At 31.3% G+C, this 13,962-nt stretch overlaps 1 protein-coding gene across 3 annotated transcripts; it reads left to right on the top strand.

The window, feature by feature from the left end:
* Positions 1-4,994: 4,994 nt before the first annotated feature.
* On the top strand, positions 4,995-12,133 carry LOC102588071 (U-box domain-containing protein 35-like). Of its 3 annotated transcripts, none has more exons than XM_006358167.2 (10): positions 4,995-5,181; positions 5,890-6,122; positions 7,249-7,370; positions 7,441-7,562; positions 8,275-8,465; positions 9,467-9,792; positions 9,985-10,086; positions 10,177-10,605; positions 10,772-11,521; positions 11,670-12,133. In XM_006358167.2, the coding sequence occupies exons 2-10, from the start codon at positions 5,912-5,914 to the stop codon at positions 11,844-11,846; spliced, it is 2,430 nt and encodes an 809-aa protein (XP_006358229.1). In that variant the 5' UTR covers positions 4,995-5,181; positions 5,890-5,911; the 3' UTR covers positions 11,847-12,133. The 3 variants fall into 3 exon arrangements, with proteins under 3 accessions (XP_006358229.1, XP_006358228.1, XP_015169355.1); XM_006358166.2 differs by lacking the exon at positions 4,995-5,181 and adding an exon at positions 5,188-5,344; XM_015313869.1 differs by lacking the exon at positions 4,995-5,181 and adding an exon at positions 5,635-5,714.
* Positions 12,134-13,962: the final 1,829 nt, after the last annotated feature.

Raw genomic sequence — 13,962 nt, 5'->3', positions numbered from 1 at the left:
AAATAAAATTGTATACATATGTATGTATTGTATATGTTTATAAATAGTTAGGCCCTATTCTTAATTAAATAATCAATAAATTCTATTAAGGCATATTTTTAAATTATAAAATCAAAAAATTATATTAACTTTAGTTATCAAGGTTAAAGAGTATATAATTTAAACAATCAAATGATTACAAATACATATTCTATGTATAACTATTGATTTGATATAACTTAAACAATTATTTTAAAAATATTTAAACATATGGTTTAAATTTATTTAAATATATCAATTATAAAATTACTTAATTAGAGGTTATATTAATACTTAATAAATATAAGTAATCATGTTCAAGTTATCAAATAGGCATAACACATGGGCGCGAAACTACAACACTGGTACATGATCCTCTGAGGTTTCTACTAATTATATAACTAGGATCAATATATATGAAATACATGATTCTTACAATTTTTATAATGTATTGATATCCACCATGTCTAAAGTGTATTGAATTTTTTAAATGTCGTTATTGAACTAATTTTAAATAATATTTAAATATAAATTAATTTAAAATATTTTTTATGATGTGTCGATTTCTAACATATTTTTTATCTTTATAAAAATATTGTGCAAATTATGTTGGATTATTATTATTATTATTATTATTGTTATAGTTATTATTATTATTATCTTTATTATAACTTTACGATCTAAATTTGATATACTTTTGTTAAATAAATTGGTTCACATATATCTATTGTTACACAAATAGTTCAGATAACTGCTTCGCTTGATGGAAGTGAAAATATCAATTTTTCAGAATCTATTTGTTTTAATTTTTTATTAAAACAAAAACTCATATAGGGATATATGATCCATCTCATAAAGTTCAATAATATATTTGATACTTCTCACAATTGATTTTTTTTTATTTTTTTATTTAAACGCTTAATTTCAGTCTTAAATATCTTATTTGTGGATTTATTTGCTTATCATTATCTGAATATTTATATTTTTTATTTAATTTCTTATTTTGAAAAGGATGAAAAATAAAAAGAAAGAGTGAGATTGAAATAAAAGTGAGAAAAGAAAAAGAAACTAAAATTATTTTCTTTTGCGATCATATTTTTGTAATTTTTTTGTAGTTATGAAAAGATCGACACATCTATGATAGACTTTACAAGAAGATGAGTTTGAGTTAAAATTATTTTGAATTTAATTTTATGAGTAAGTTTATTTTGTAATGTAATTTTAAATTTATATTCTAAATTTTAAATTTTGTATTCTAATTATCAATTTAAATTTTGTATTCTTTATAGATTTTTTATCAGAAAATTAAGGAAGAAAAAAAAAAACTACATATGTATTGGCCTTTGACCATTTCACAATATTTACTAAAAGAAATTAAAAGCCATGTATGTATGGAAGTTAGAAGAAATTTAAAATTTAGTCAATTTACTATGTATTCTCATTTAATGAAGCTTAATTAATGAATAAATTATTAAGAAAAATATAAATTTGACAAAGAAGGGTATAGTTGTCAAAAAATAAATCAGTTTATAGTGTGAACATGTATTTGGGCCATTATGGTCAAATTATGGCCAAATTTTCTGGCCAAAAGGATTTTTCCTTTAAACACTTACCAATCTACAAGAAAAGTTGATGTCAATTCGAGGCATAGAGAGAGTGTTAATTGTAAGTCGTTGTCAATGAGAAGAAAACGATAGGGGCATTTGTCTACTTTGAGTCTTCACGTAGTTGCCAAGGTACTCACTCTCTCTTTTCATACCTACTTAACATTTATCACAATTGTTGATGTTATTCATTCATAAAATTTGTACACATTTCAGCAAAAAAAAATTGTACACATATTTATTGGTGTAACCGCGTAAAATGAGAAAATCTTAAAAAATGAGAATTTAATTCTCCGTCTTGTAGTTCTCTCATTCATTCACTTATTTACAACCTTGATAACCACGTAAAATGTCACCATTCTTTATTAAGTATCGTCTCTTTTTATTTATCAAATTTTGATTTGGTACACCTATTAAGAAAGCAATGATTGGTATAGTGAGTTTATCATTTTACTCCTAAAATTGATAGAGTTTTAAATGTTTTTACTCACTACATTTTTCAAAAAGGTAACTTATAAATCAAAAGTCATAACTAGATGGTACCCTACTTTTGACTTCTGACTTATTTATAAACTTTATTGGCCTAAAAATGAGTGTTGAAAAGCACTTTATAATTTTTTCAAACACCTCCTAAACTAAAAAAAAAACTACTCCATCCGTCCCATTTTATGTGACACTTTTCGGATTTCGAGATTCAAACAAGTCTATTTTTTACCGTAAATTTTTGATAGATCTTTTTAATATTTTGAATATTCAATTATTGTGACTTATAGTACTTTTTACGTAATTTACAAATATATAAATTTCATTTTTTTAAAATTGAAGATTCCGTACGCAAATTTCCGATCAAACTTAAACAGTTTGACTCTCGAAAAATGAAAAAAATGCCACATAAATTGAAACATAGGGAGTACTTAGAAGTCAAATATTTAGGAAACAAAATTAAATTGTACTCCCTCTGTCCCTACTCCCTATTAAATGTCAAATATTTCCTAGTTTGATGTCCCTTTTTTATTTGTCATTTTTGACAAGTCAAAAAATGATAATTTATTTTTTCCTATTATACCCTAGGTCATTTGGTTGGAAACAAGTTACGTCAGGATTATATATGTGATAATTTATTCCAGCATGTATATGAGATAACTTATCCCATCACTATGGTATAAATGGTGGGTAAGTTATCTCAAATATGACAACCAAACAAGACACAATATTTTTTTATCACATTACTATTTTCTTATCCATGACTATTTTATTTTAACATTCAATTATTATCTTTGAAAAATAGCGAATAAATATATTTAAAAAACTATCAATTAATAAAAATAAAATAAAAAATTTAATATACCAAACAATATTTTTTTAATAGTTACGGTATCATATCAAAATTGACAAATAAAAAAGCACGACGGGAATACCAATTAAACAAGTAAAACGTCCGACTGAGGGAGTAAAGGTCGATGACTATAATTTATAATGTCTGGTTGGCAATTTCTATATTACCCTTTAGATGGTTATTTTAAAATAAAATAAAAAGAATAACTTTTACTCATCTAACAACTATACTCTGAATTTGAACCAACTAGATGAATAAATTAACATTTTCTCTGTTCACTTTTATTTTATTATTATAAATATACATATTTCTTAGAAAATAATGATGGATATAATACTTATTATAATATCCATATTAATTAATACTTAATATAAATATTAATAAATAAATAATATTAAAAATAAAATAATAAATTAATTTACAAGTAAAAGTGAACGGTGAAATTGTGTGTGACACCCTTCGGTATGACCCAATGATTTGAACTTTAGACTTTCATATTAAAGATCTTAAGTTCAAAATTCCTTGCTAACGAAAATAAAATTTACTCAGTGTGCGCCTAAAAAATAACAACTGCAAATTTCCGTGGTAAAGGTTATATTGGCAGTGATGAGCCATGGAAAATGTGGGGTCACATACATGTCCTTAGTAGATACAAAAAGATATTCATGTGTTGTCACTTACTTGTATATAAAGCTGTGATTTGCATTTAATTAATTTTTGACTTTGAAACTTCAACTTTGCCTTTTCCATTTACTCACTGTTCCCTTCCCATAGAACATTCAACCAAAAAAATAAAAATTATTTAATTACTTTCTTCGTCTCCATTTATATAATGATAATATTATTTCAGTAGTCATACAATTTTTTTAATTATAATTTTCTCAAAATTGAATCAATAGCTATCTTGATTTGTAATAGCTTTTCGTATAGCTTTTAAATATATATTAATATATTTTATTTCAAAATTATATGGAAAAAAATGAGTGATTTTAACTTGGTATTCCGAAGAGTTTCACATAATTTGGGACTATTAATTTCTTTAATATCAAATACAAGGAAAGAATGTATTAGGTGAATAGTGATTTGATTTAATTGAAAGATCATAGTGCCTGGATATATGTTTGGTAAACAGAATCCCACTTTAAACGTCAAATTGTTATTTTTGCGTAAAAAGAAAAGGAATATGATTCCTATATCCTGGCAATAAGCTACAAGGTCAACAACTACCAAACTACCCTAATTAACTGCGAACGTAATAAATTGTTAATTTATTAGTACTTCCTTCGTCTATTAACTATGGTCATTTTTCAAAACATTAAATCTATTATATTCAAAGAATAATATAGTAAAAATCATTATTTTATGTATTAATCTCTCCGTCTACTTTTAGTTGTCATGGTTTCCTTTTTTTAGAGTCAAATGAGAAGAGCTTTGACTAATATTTTATGATGTATTCATCATATTGATATGCAAAAAATTGCAGTTTATAGTATTTTTTCGTATAGTTTTTGAATATCTAATTTTTTTGTTTAGTATATCAAATTAATGTAATCTAATTTAACTTTGAAAATTAGTTAAATTGATTTTTGAAAAAACTCTATATGACAATTAAATGTGAATGTACTAAGAATATGCTAAGTTAATACTGAATAAATAAAAATCAAGATAAGGATGACTAGAGATCGATTTTTCCTATCACAATCATTTTAATCGCACTCATTCCACTTGACTTACCTAATGTGATTTAGATCAAGCCAGGTTTAAGTTTGATAGATAAACCAAATGACGTGACCATTAAGGTAAGAAGGTTTGTTTTGGTTAGAAATTAGTCGGATTATATGCACACTAAAATCTAGTTGAGAAAAGCCTTTGTTTGTGGACAAGAGCAGAAGAAGATGCCAAAAATTGATCTTCTACTATGCAATTATAAATAAAATAATTGGGTTAAAAAATAAAAAAATAATTAGAAATAAAATAATTGGATTACTCTAGGATTGACTAAAGTGCGAAGTTGTCATTATTGTGCAAAAACACAAATTCTAGTTATGATGCAATGTATGAGCAAATGGATTTGTGGCATGCTTAAGCCCTTCTGATAAATTCCCATACCTTAAATTACTAAAACCAACTAAATATTCTTTATTTTCATACATTCTGATTCCTCACTAACCAAATCTATCTCCATTTGACTTTCTCTCTTTCTTCTTCTGCCTCTAAGAATTGGTAATTTTCTCTCTAAGTTTCTGAATTATGAATCCTTTCTGGTTTTCTTTGAAGAAAAAATCATAGCCATTTTCAAAAATTGTGTATCTGTTGATTGAGCTAAGCACATGATATATGACTTCAAATGGTATTCAGAATTGTTTCTTTTGGTTCGCGGGATATGGTGAGATATTCCAGAATTAAGTCTGAGATAAAATTTATATGGTGTTTAGTTCTATGTTGCTCGAACTATTCAAAAATGTCAGTCGTTGCGCGTCAGATTCTCCAAAAATAGTGTATTTTTAGAGAATTCAACCTGGGTGTGGCATCAAAAGTGAAGAGTTGACGCAATTAGTTGACATATAAATTTGTACCTACAACCAATCTCAGGCTTAATCATGGGATAAGCTGCCTGGTCCCATCTAATTTTGGAATCATTTTAATTCCATCTTTATAAATTAGTCTAAAGATTATAAATTGCTTACCAAATGAGATGAAATTTATACTGTTTTTTTTTTTGGGTTAATTTCTCTGTTTATATCTTGTCTTGATTGGTAAGGTTAATTGAATTCTTGCTATATATTTGAAACTTTCAACTTCTTGGTTTCTGCAATGTTTTTGAAAGAGTGAAAACAATACTTATAATCATGATTTTTCCTGATTACTAAATATCAAATTTTGTAAAAACATATCTGTGTGCTAAACATGAGTTTCTCTTTTGTGTAATAGAGCCTTGACAGTAAGTGGTTAGATGATGGAAGAAAAAGATGGAGTTGTGATTAAAGTGGAAGGCTTAAGTGCTCTGCCTTTATTAAACTCTTCAACCATTGCAGTAGCTATCAATGGTAAGAAAATGAGCAAATATGTAGTCAAGTGGGCTTTGGACAAATTTGTTCCTGAAGGAAAGGTTTGCTTCAAACTGTTACATGTCCGTCCGCGCATAGTTGGTGTGCCAACCCCCAGTAAGTTGTTTATCTGCACTCTGTTGTGTTTAATTGTTACTTATTCGAAAGCTTTCTGGAGTAGAAAATTTGTTTGCAGAGGGCTTCCATAGGCTAGTAATTGTGATTAATGTATAGACTTCACTAAATTGATGAACTACTAGAGTGTAAGTTAGGCCAGAGAATAGAACATCCTTCTAGTTTGGTGCTTTAGTCTATGATGACAGTTGATCTTGCAACTGAGGTGTTATGTACTCCATATGTTTCAATTTGTTCGCCTTACATTCCTTTTTAGTTTGTTTAAAAAAGAGCGTCTCTTTCTTAATTTGACAACTCATTAATTTCAACATCCATATTATACATATCTTTAGCTTAAGACCGCTAGATTCAAAGATCTTCTCACTTTCTTAAACTCTGTGCAAGTCAAACTAAGACAAACAAATTGAAACGGAGGGAGTAGTACATAGATATCTGATGCTGTGGTTTAGTGGAAAAGGAACATCATTTCAGCTTTGTAGCTTAACTATCTTTCACCTCCACCCACAAAAGGAAAAAGGAAGAATAAGAAAGAACTTTGGTTGCACACCCTTTACACTTGATAAATTTGCTTCCAAATCCTGGAACAATGTGATTTTCTTTCTGGGTGGTGGGGTCTTTAGGCCTTTTCTTGCTTGAGCATGACATGTAACCTTTCTTATCTACGTGCACTCTTAACTTTGTGACAATATAAGCAATACAATCTTCAACTTCGGAAACAATAGGCAAGGAGAAGGGAAAGTGAGGAAACTAGAAAAGACAATATCTAACAAAATCTTGAAGATGCTAAACCTTCCTTCTCATATATTATGTCACACGGGCCCTTCATTTGCCTTAACGTACCCATGCCAAATATATGTCGAAAATACACTAAATATTATCATAAAGCTGCACGTATCACTGCAAAGATGCTTATACACACTTACTGGATATGTCATGTGAATGAGTCCATCTAACATGGTTCATATGCTATTTCCTTGAGAAAGCTGCCAATTTTTCTTTGTACACATCAGTTGTCATTAATTCAAAAATCTGGAAACAAGAATTAAGTTTTGGGACTATGATATGTCAGGACTATGACTGCTTTAATTATAATCCTTCCTTTCTTTAGTGGGAAGCTTTATACCTATTGCACAAGTGCGGGAGGATGTAGTGGCTGCTTTCCGAAAGGATGTGGAGTGGCAAACAAGTGAAAAGCTGCTTCCTTACAAGATGTTATGTACTAATCGAAAGGTAAATATATATCTCAGATAAGTGGAAAATCTCCTTAAGTTATACCACTGATCATCCAAAATACATGCAGGTCCAAGTAGAAGTTTTACAACTTGAATCAGATGATATCGTGAACGCAATAGCACAGGAGATCACCAAGCTTAATATCATCAAGCTTGTGATAGGTGCTTCATCTCGTAGCATATTTTCTAGGTAATAAGATTTATGCTGTTACAAATTTTAATGATGAACTACTGCCAATTGCTGACACTCTAGGTGGCAATCTCTTTATTTTTTTACAATAATTACCAAGGTATATATATTTGCCTCAACTCATATATGTAGTCATTAATCCTTATTGCCACACCTCAAAGTTGTGATACTCGAGAAATGCAACAACCTGTGGGTATCTTAGAAGATACAATGCAGCTAGAAGAGAGGGATGACACCCAATATTGACGAAAAAGTTTATTTATTTGACATACATGCCAGCTTTATAAAGATCCTTGTGGTCATTGACTTGTAAATTGTAATATCAAGAGAAACATTATTCTAGAATAGGGGGAATTTATATGGATTCACTTCTGATGAGCTGTGAAATACCCTCTCTGAAACAAACCTGACATTTTATCTCCTTATATCATACGGTTGTTTCGTTTTAATTTGCTAAAACTCATGTAAAATATCCAAGTACCCTTCTTCCTATGTGGACGAACTCTTAGAATTTCAATAATTAATTAGGACAATGTCAAACTAAAAGAAGAATGCAAGAAGTTTATATTATCCAATACTCAAGTATGAAGCAACTAATATTCAACATCATATAGCTATTCAAAATTATACGAGACACATAATATGAAGAGGATACTTTCTAGCATCATTGCCATTCTCCGTTGTAAGTTTAAACTTTTTATCTGATGTTTAGGGGACAAAGCTTATCCTCAAGAATCTCGGACAGTACTCCAAGCTTTTGTACCATTTATGCTGTTTCAAAAGGAAAATTGTTATCTGTACGTCCTTCTAATTCAGAGATAAATGGAAGCAGTTCAGCTGGAGATAGTTACACAAGTTGCTCAATCACCAGTTCAACAGTTCACACTTCAAGTTCACTAACAGGTAAAAACCAACTGTTTCACCAAACAAAATACTACAACTGTCGGCCTGTTTTGCGTACCTTGGTTGAACTTGTTGCCTTCGGCTGGAGAAACTTTTTACTTGGGTTTATGTAGTTCTTTGCTCCATTTCTTGCTCCCTGTGATTTAGAAATGACATGAATTCACATTAACATCACCCCTAATCTAAGATGGAGCAGACGTTGATTAGTACTGAGTGTCTGGATGTCGTATTTGATGGCTCTAAATGGAAGGCATGGTAGCAACTAATTAATATACCATGCTGCACCTCTATTAAAGCATGTCCCAGGATTGTGATAGCATGTGATGGATCTTGATTGAATAAGTGTCTTTGTAATAAACCTTCCACTAAACAAGGAAGCAGTTTAGTTCGTTCTTAAAAGTACATTAATTAGGCATGGTATAAGAAGGTAATATTTTGGGCCTTCTAATGGAAAAACCACTTGAGATGTCTTCACAGAATAGGTAGTCATTCCACTGTCATTGATTCATTCTCATCATCATGTGATTCATTTTAATCCGCCTGTTGAAAATACACAACATTTTGGTGAAAGATTTGTCCATTCATAATAGAAAATATCTCTCGAGCATATGTCTATGAGTTAAGAACACGTCAATTCGTTTAAGAGTAAGTCTATTCATAAAAGGCACATTGGTGATGGTTCACTATCTAATTCACTCTCCTCCAATGTCTCTTTCATTATGGTGATTCTTGAGTAGTTCATTGCGTCTTATGTGTAGGACTTTGCTTTGCTATTTGCACCAAGGTAGCATGGAAGTATACTTTGGAACAAAGCCTTACATAGCAATTGATTTTTCACATTCAAACTCCATCTTTCTTTTGTTATGCCTTGTCTATTGATTTAGTGTTTCCATAGTTAGTTATTTTCTAATGATAAATTCCATGTTCTTGAGAGATTTTCTATGTGGGAGTAAGTTCATCATTTCTTGGACTGAACAATTTATCTGTATTCTGCTTTTCAGAAAGGTCAGAACCAGACTCAAGTTCTTCATACAGTCACTTCCGTTCTCCTTCACTGCCAATGCAAAGATTTCGAGCTCTTTCACATATTAATCAGAACTTTCCTCATAGAAGAGCATGTTCAAATGTATCAGTCCACCATAATAGCTTATCTCTTGATTTTGGTGATGGTGAGGATGATGTCAGGTCTTGTCCCCAAGGAACATATCTTACTGATGGAGATGACCTTACTTCTAGTTTTAGGAGCTTGGTAACAGACAACTACACTACGGCAGATGATCAAGCTTCAATTTCAGGGGCTCTGACAGATTCATCGTCGAGATATGAGGTATATTCTGACTCAGGTTGTTATATTCATCACTTATCAAATAGGCATAGCTTAAAGTTCTGATCAACTGATGATGACATGATTTCATTTTACTTACATCAGACATGCTTCCTGTCTTTTAATTTCTGTATCTGTCAAAAACAATCTAGCGGACATCCTAGACTTTTAACACCGTTCAATCTTCTAATGCAGACGGACATCAATTTTGAGCTAGAGAAGCTAAGAACTGAATTAAGACATACTCGAGGAATGTATGCAGTTGCACAAACTGAAGTAATTGACGCTTCTAGGAAGGTATGCTAAGGCAACAATGACTTTCAATTTTTGTCCTTTTATGTCTGATTCCTATTGTATTGTGATCATAAACCTACCTGCCACAAACAGATAAATGAGCTGCACAAGCGCCGGTTGGAGGAAGATGTTAAACTTCGGGAAATTTGTTTGAAGGAAGAGGAAGTAAAAGAGTTGGCACGAAAAGAGAATGAGAAGTACGAAGCTGCGAAAAGGGAAGCTGATTATGTGAAGGAGTGTGCTGAAAGAGAGGCAGCACAAAGAAAAGAAGCAGAACTACTAGCCTTACGTGAGGCAAAAGAAAAAGACAAGCTTGAGAATGCCTTGACAGGCCAGGCACATCAGTACCAAGAATTCACCTGGGAAGAAATCGTATCTTCCACCTCTTCTTTCGATGAAAATCTTAAAATTGGTATGGGGGGATATGGAACTGTTTATAAGTGCAGCTTGCATCATACTACAGTGGCTGTCAAAGTTCTTCACTCTGAGGGATCTCATCTTACGAAGCAGTATCAGCAAGAGGTATGACAAGTTAATGAACGAAAGAATGATCAAAATGAGTTTGCTTGATATCTAAAAGAAAATATGATATTTTGTCTTGTCATAAAGACCATTGTACCAAGGTTACCTACCAATATTAGTCTCCTCTATTCTAGAATTCTTAGAATCTGCTCTTTTGTTGTTTCAGCTGGAAATATTGAGCAAAATTAGTCATCCACATTTGCTAATCCTTCTTGGTGTGTGCCCCGATCGTGGTTGCTTAGTGTATGAGTTCATGGAGAATGGTAGCTTGGAGGAGAGACTTTTCAGGAAACATGATACACCTCCAATTCCATGGTTTGATAGATATCGAATTGCATGGGAAGTGGCTTCTGCCCTTGCCTTCCTTCACAACTCCAAGCCAAATCCAGTTATTCATCGTGATCTAAAGCCTGCAAACATATTGCTTGATCGTAATTTTGTCAGTAAAATTGGTGATGTTGGCCTCTCAACCATGATAAATTTGGACGCTGCCTTATCCACCATTTACAAAGATACAGGTCCTGTGGGAACACTTTGCTACATAGACCCTGAATACCAAAGGACTGGATTGATCTCTCCAACATCTGACATTTATGCGTTTGGGATGGTTCTCTTGCAGTTGCTAACAGCAAAAGCAGCAATGGGACTTCCTCACATTGTTGAAACAGCAATCGATAAGGATAATCTAACTAAGGTACTAGATCCAGAAGCAGGTAAATGGCCAATAGAAGAGACAAAGAAACTAGCTATGCTAGCACTTAAATGCACAGAGCTTTATCGAAGAGACAGGCCCGATTTGAAAGATGAAATTCTCCCTGCATTGGAGAAATTAAAAGAATTTGCTGATAAGACTCGAGATTCTGCCTCGACTACCAAATCTCCTCCTCCTAACTACTTTTTGTGTCCTTTACTCAAGGTATGCCACTCTTTCCTTTCCATAACTCTTGCGTCATGATAATGATTCATGTTTCATGTGGCACATAATAGTACCAAAGAATCAATTGTTATGTACTACCAAATTTCTCTTTTTCATTTCTAAGGAGCGGTTGGTTCTTTTGTCACAGGATATAATGAAGGACCCTTGTGTGGCAGCTGATGGTTTTACTTATGACAGGAATGCAATAGAAACATGGCTAAAAGAGAAGGATATATCACCAATGACAAGCCTACCATTAGCTCATAAGAACCTTCTACCAAATTACGCACTGCTTTCTGCGATTTTGGACTGGAAATCAAGATAGGCTGGAAAACATTTAGATTGTTTGGATAGATATTTTTTTAGACTTATAGTCTAGTTGAACATAGCATACCAAATTTATATACCTTAACACAATGAACCAGCTGATAGATTTGGATGTTTCTCTGTAAGTGTGAGATTGAGTAAACAGTCCTATAACATGTTAGTAGGATAAAAATGAGTGACAGTAAGAGAAGAGTTGTGGAAGAAAGTTGCATATGAGACTATGTATCAATCTTGAACTCCTGTTTTCATCACTTGAGTTGCAATGGTCAAATTATTAAACAGTGTGATCTTTGCAATCTGTATGAAGATTTGGCATTTTATGGAAAAAGATTTGGGAATTCTAATCCCACAAGAACCAACTTGGCCTCCTATATCTACAGGAGATATTGGGATTCCCTCGACAAAAATAAGTCATAAGTTATAAATTCAAACTTATGGTTTTTGGCTTATAAGTCATAAGCCAAAAGTCAATCCAAACAGGCTCTAAAAGTCTGTTTTTGTTAGTTTCAAGTTGAAAGTTTACTTCATATAAAGGTTCAAGCTTATGTCATGTATTTCAATAACATTAACATATCAATCAAATCCAAAGCCAGTAAAATAATGTTATGTGTGGGTTCAGATCCCAATCAAATTAATGACCAATCAGAGGTCGTCAAGTGTTGAAGATTACATGTTTTGAAGGCCAATTAAATACTTCAATCTTATTATATACTGCTTTTACGATAGGCTAGATGACTCACACGGGGCAATTAGAATCAAACAAGAGAGAAGACATTTTCAAGTTAATTAAACAAGAGAGAGGACATTTAGGAAAGCCGCTGTTAATACGCAAAGTTATACTAACAAAGACTCACCAATAAATTAACTTTTTCTTCGTAATTTATTTGTGATTACGGTTAATTTTCCATAATGTAAAATTTGTCACTAACGACAACATGCTTGAAGAAATAATAAGAAGAGTATGAAAAAATTAGTGTTAGTTGTGTCAGGCACAACTATTTTTTTTTCAAACGTCAAGTTGAGCAATACGAAGATTTATTAGACATACAAAACATGATTTTGTTCTGATTTTCATTGTATGTCGTTTTCTCTATATCTACACTTTATTCAACAAAATCCTCTGTATATATAACAATGGACAATATATATAATATTTCTTCACTTCATAATTAATTAGTGGCCTTAATTATTTTTTTAATAAAACAGATCACCACTATCTTGTTTGGTTTGTAGATTAGCATCCATAATCTATCTAAACTTTTCAGGTAATGGGGAAAATATACATATTAATTAATAAATAAAGAGATAAGTTCATGAAAAAGAGCCTTATGCAATATGGCCAGGTGAATGGTGGGGTTTACATTGAATGTGCTTTATTGGACATCTCCATTTTTGCCATTTTAAAAATAATAATCCTTCTTCAATAAGTAATTAAGTATTATATAATTCTCCTCTCTTTTAATAATAAATTTAAGTAAATTTATAAGTGGAAAAGTTTCCTTTATTCTTTGGTTTGGGCATTAAGCATGCATTTCCACTTGGCCTGAAAAGTGCTTAAGGAAAAAGTGGGGATTATAATCAATTTATTTTAAGATAAAGCCAAACAGCATTTATGTATAATTGGGACATACAAGCAATTTGAAGATATTTATGGAGTTGGTTATAATACACACTAACACCTGTTTAATCAAAATGTTTCTCCCCGTCACAAAACACCAAACTAGAGCCAGCTAACCTTTACATGGGATGTCTTTTTTTTATTTGGTTTATAACAATAGCATTCGAGTCAATTTTCACACACAAACTAAGTTGTTGACTTGTATATGTATTATTAGATAACTCTTTGAATTGTGATGATTACTCACAAGATAGTAATCATGAGATGGAATCGACCTTTCATTTCCTGATTAGGAATATTGAAGGAGTTTCGAGGAAGAATCATTGTATCTCTTCAATTGAACCTCTTTTGAGTTCATAATTAAGGATTTTATGTATGAGTTCAATTTCTTGTTCTATTGAATTTGATTGTTTTTTATCACTCTGCCAACCACAATGTTAGCAAATGGCAAGTCTCCGCTTTTCTTTTTGATTAATTCAACTCATATATTACCTGT

The sequence above is a fragment of the Solanum tuberosum genome, unplaced genomic scaffold, assembly GCF_000226075.1.
Source record: "Solanum tuberosum cultivar DM 1-3 516 R44 unplaced genomic scaffold, SolTub_3.0 scf00271, whole genome shotgun sequence".
NCBI classification, from domain to species: Eukaryota; Viridiplantae; Streptophyta; class Magnoliopsida; order Solanales; family Solanaceae; genus Solanum; species Solanum tuberosum.
Note: the sequence above shows the minus strand (reverse complement) of the source record. Positions and strands in the feature narration are given on the sequence as shown.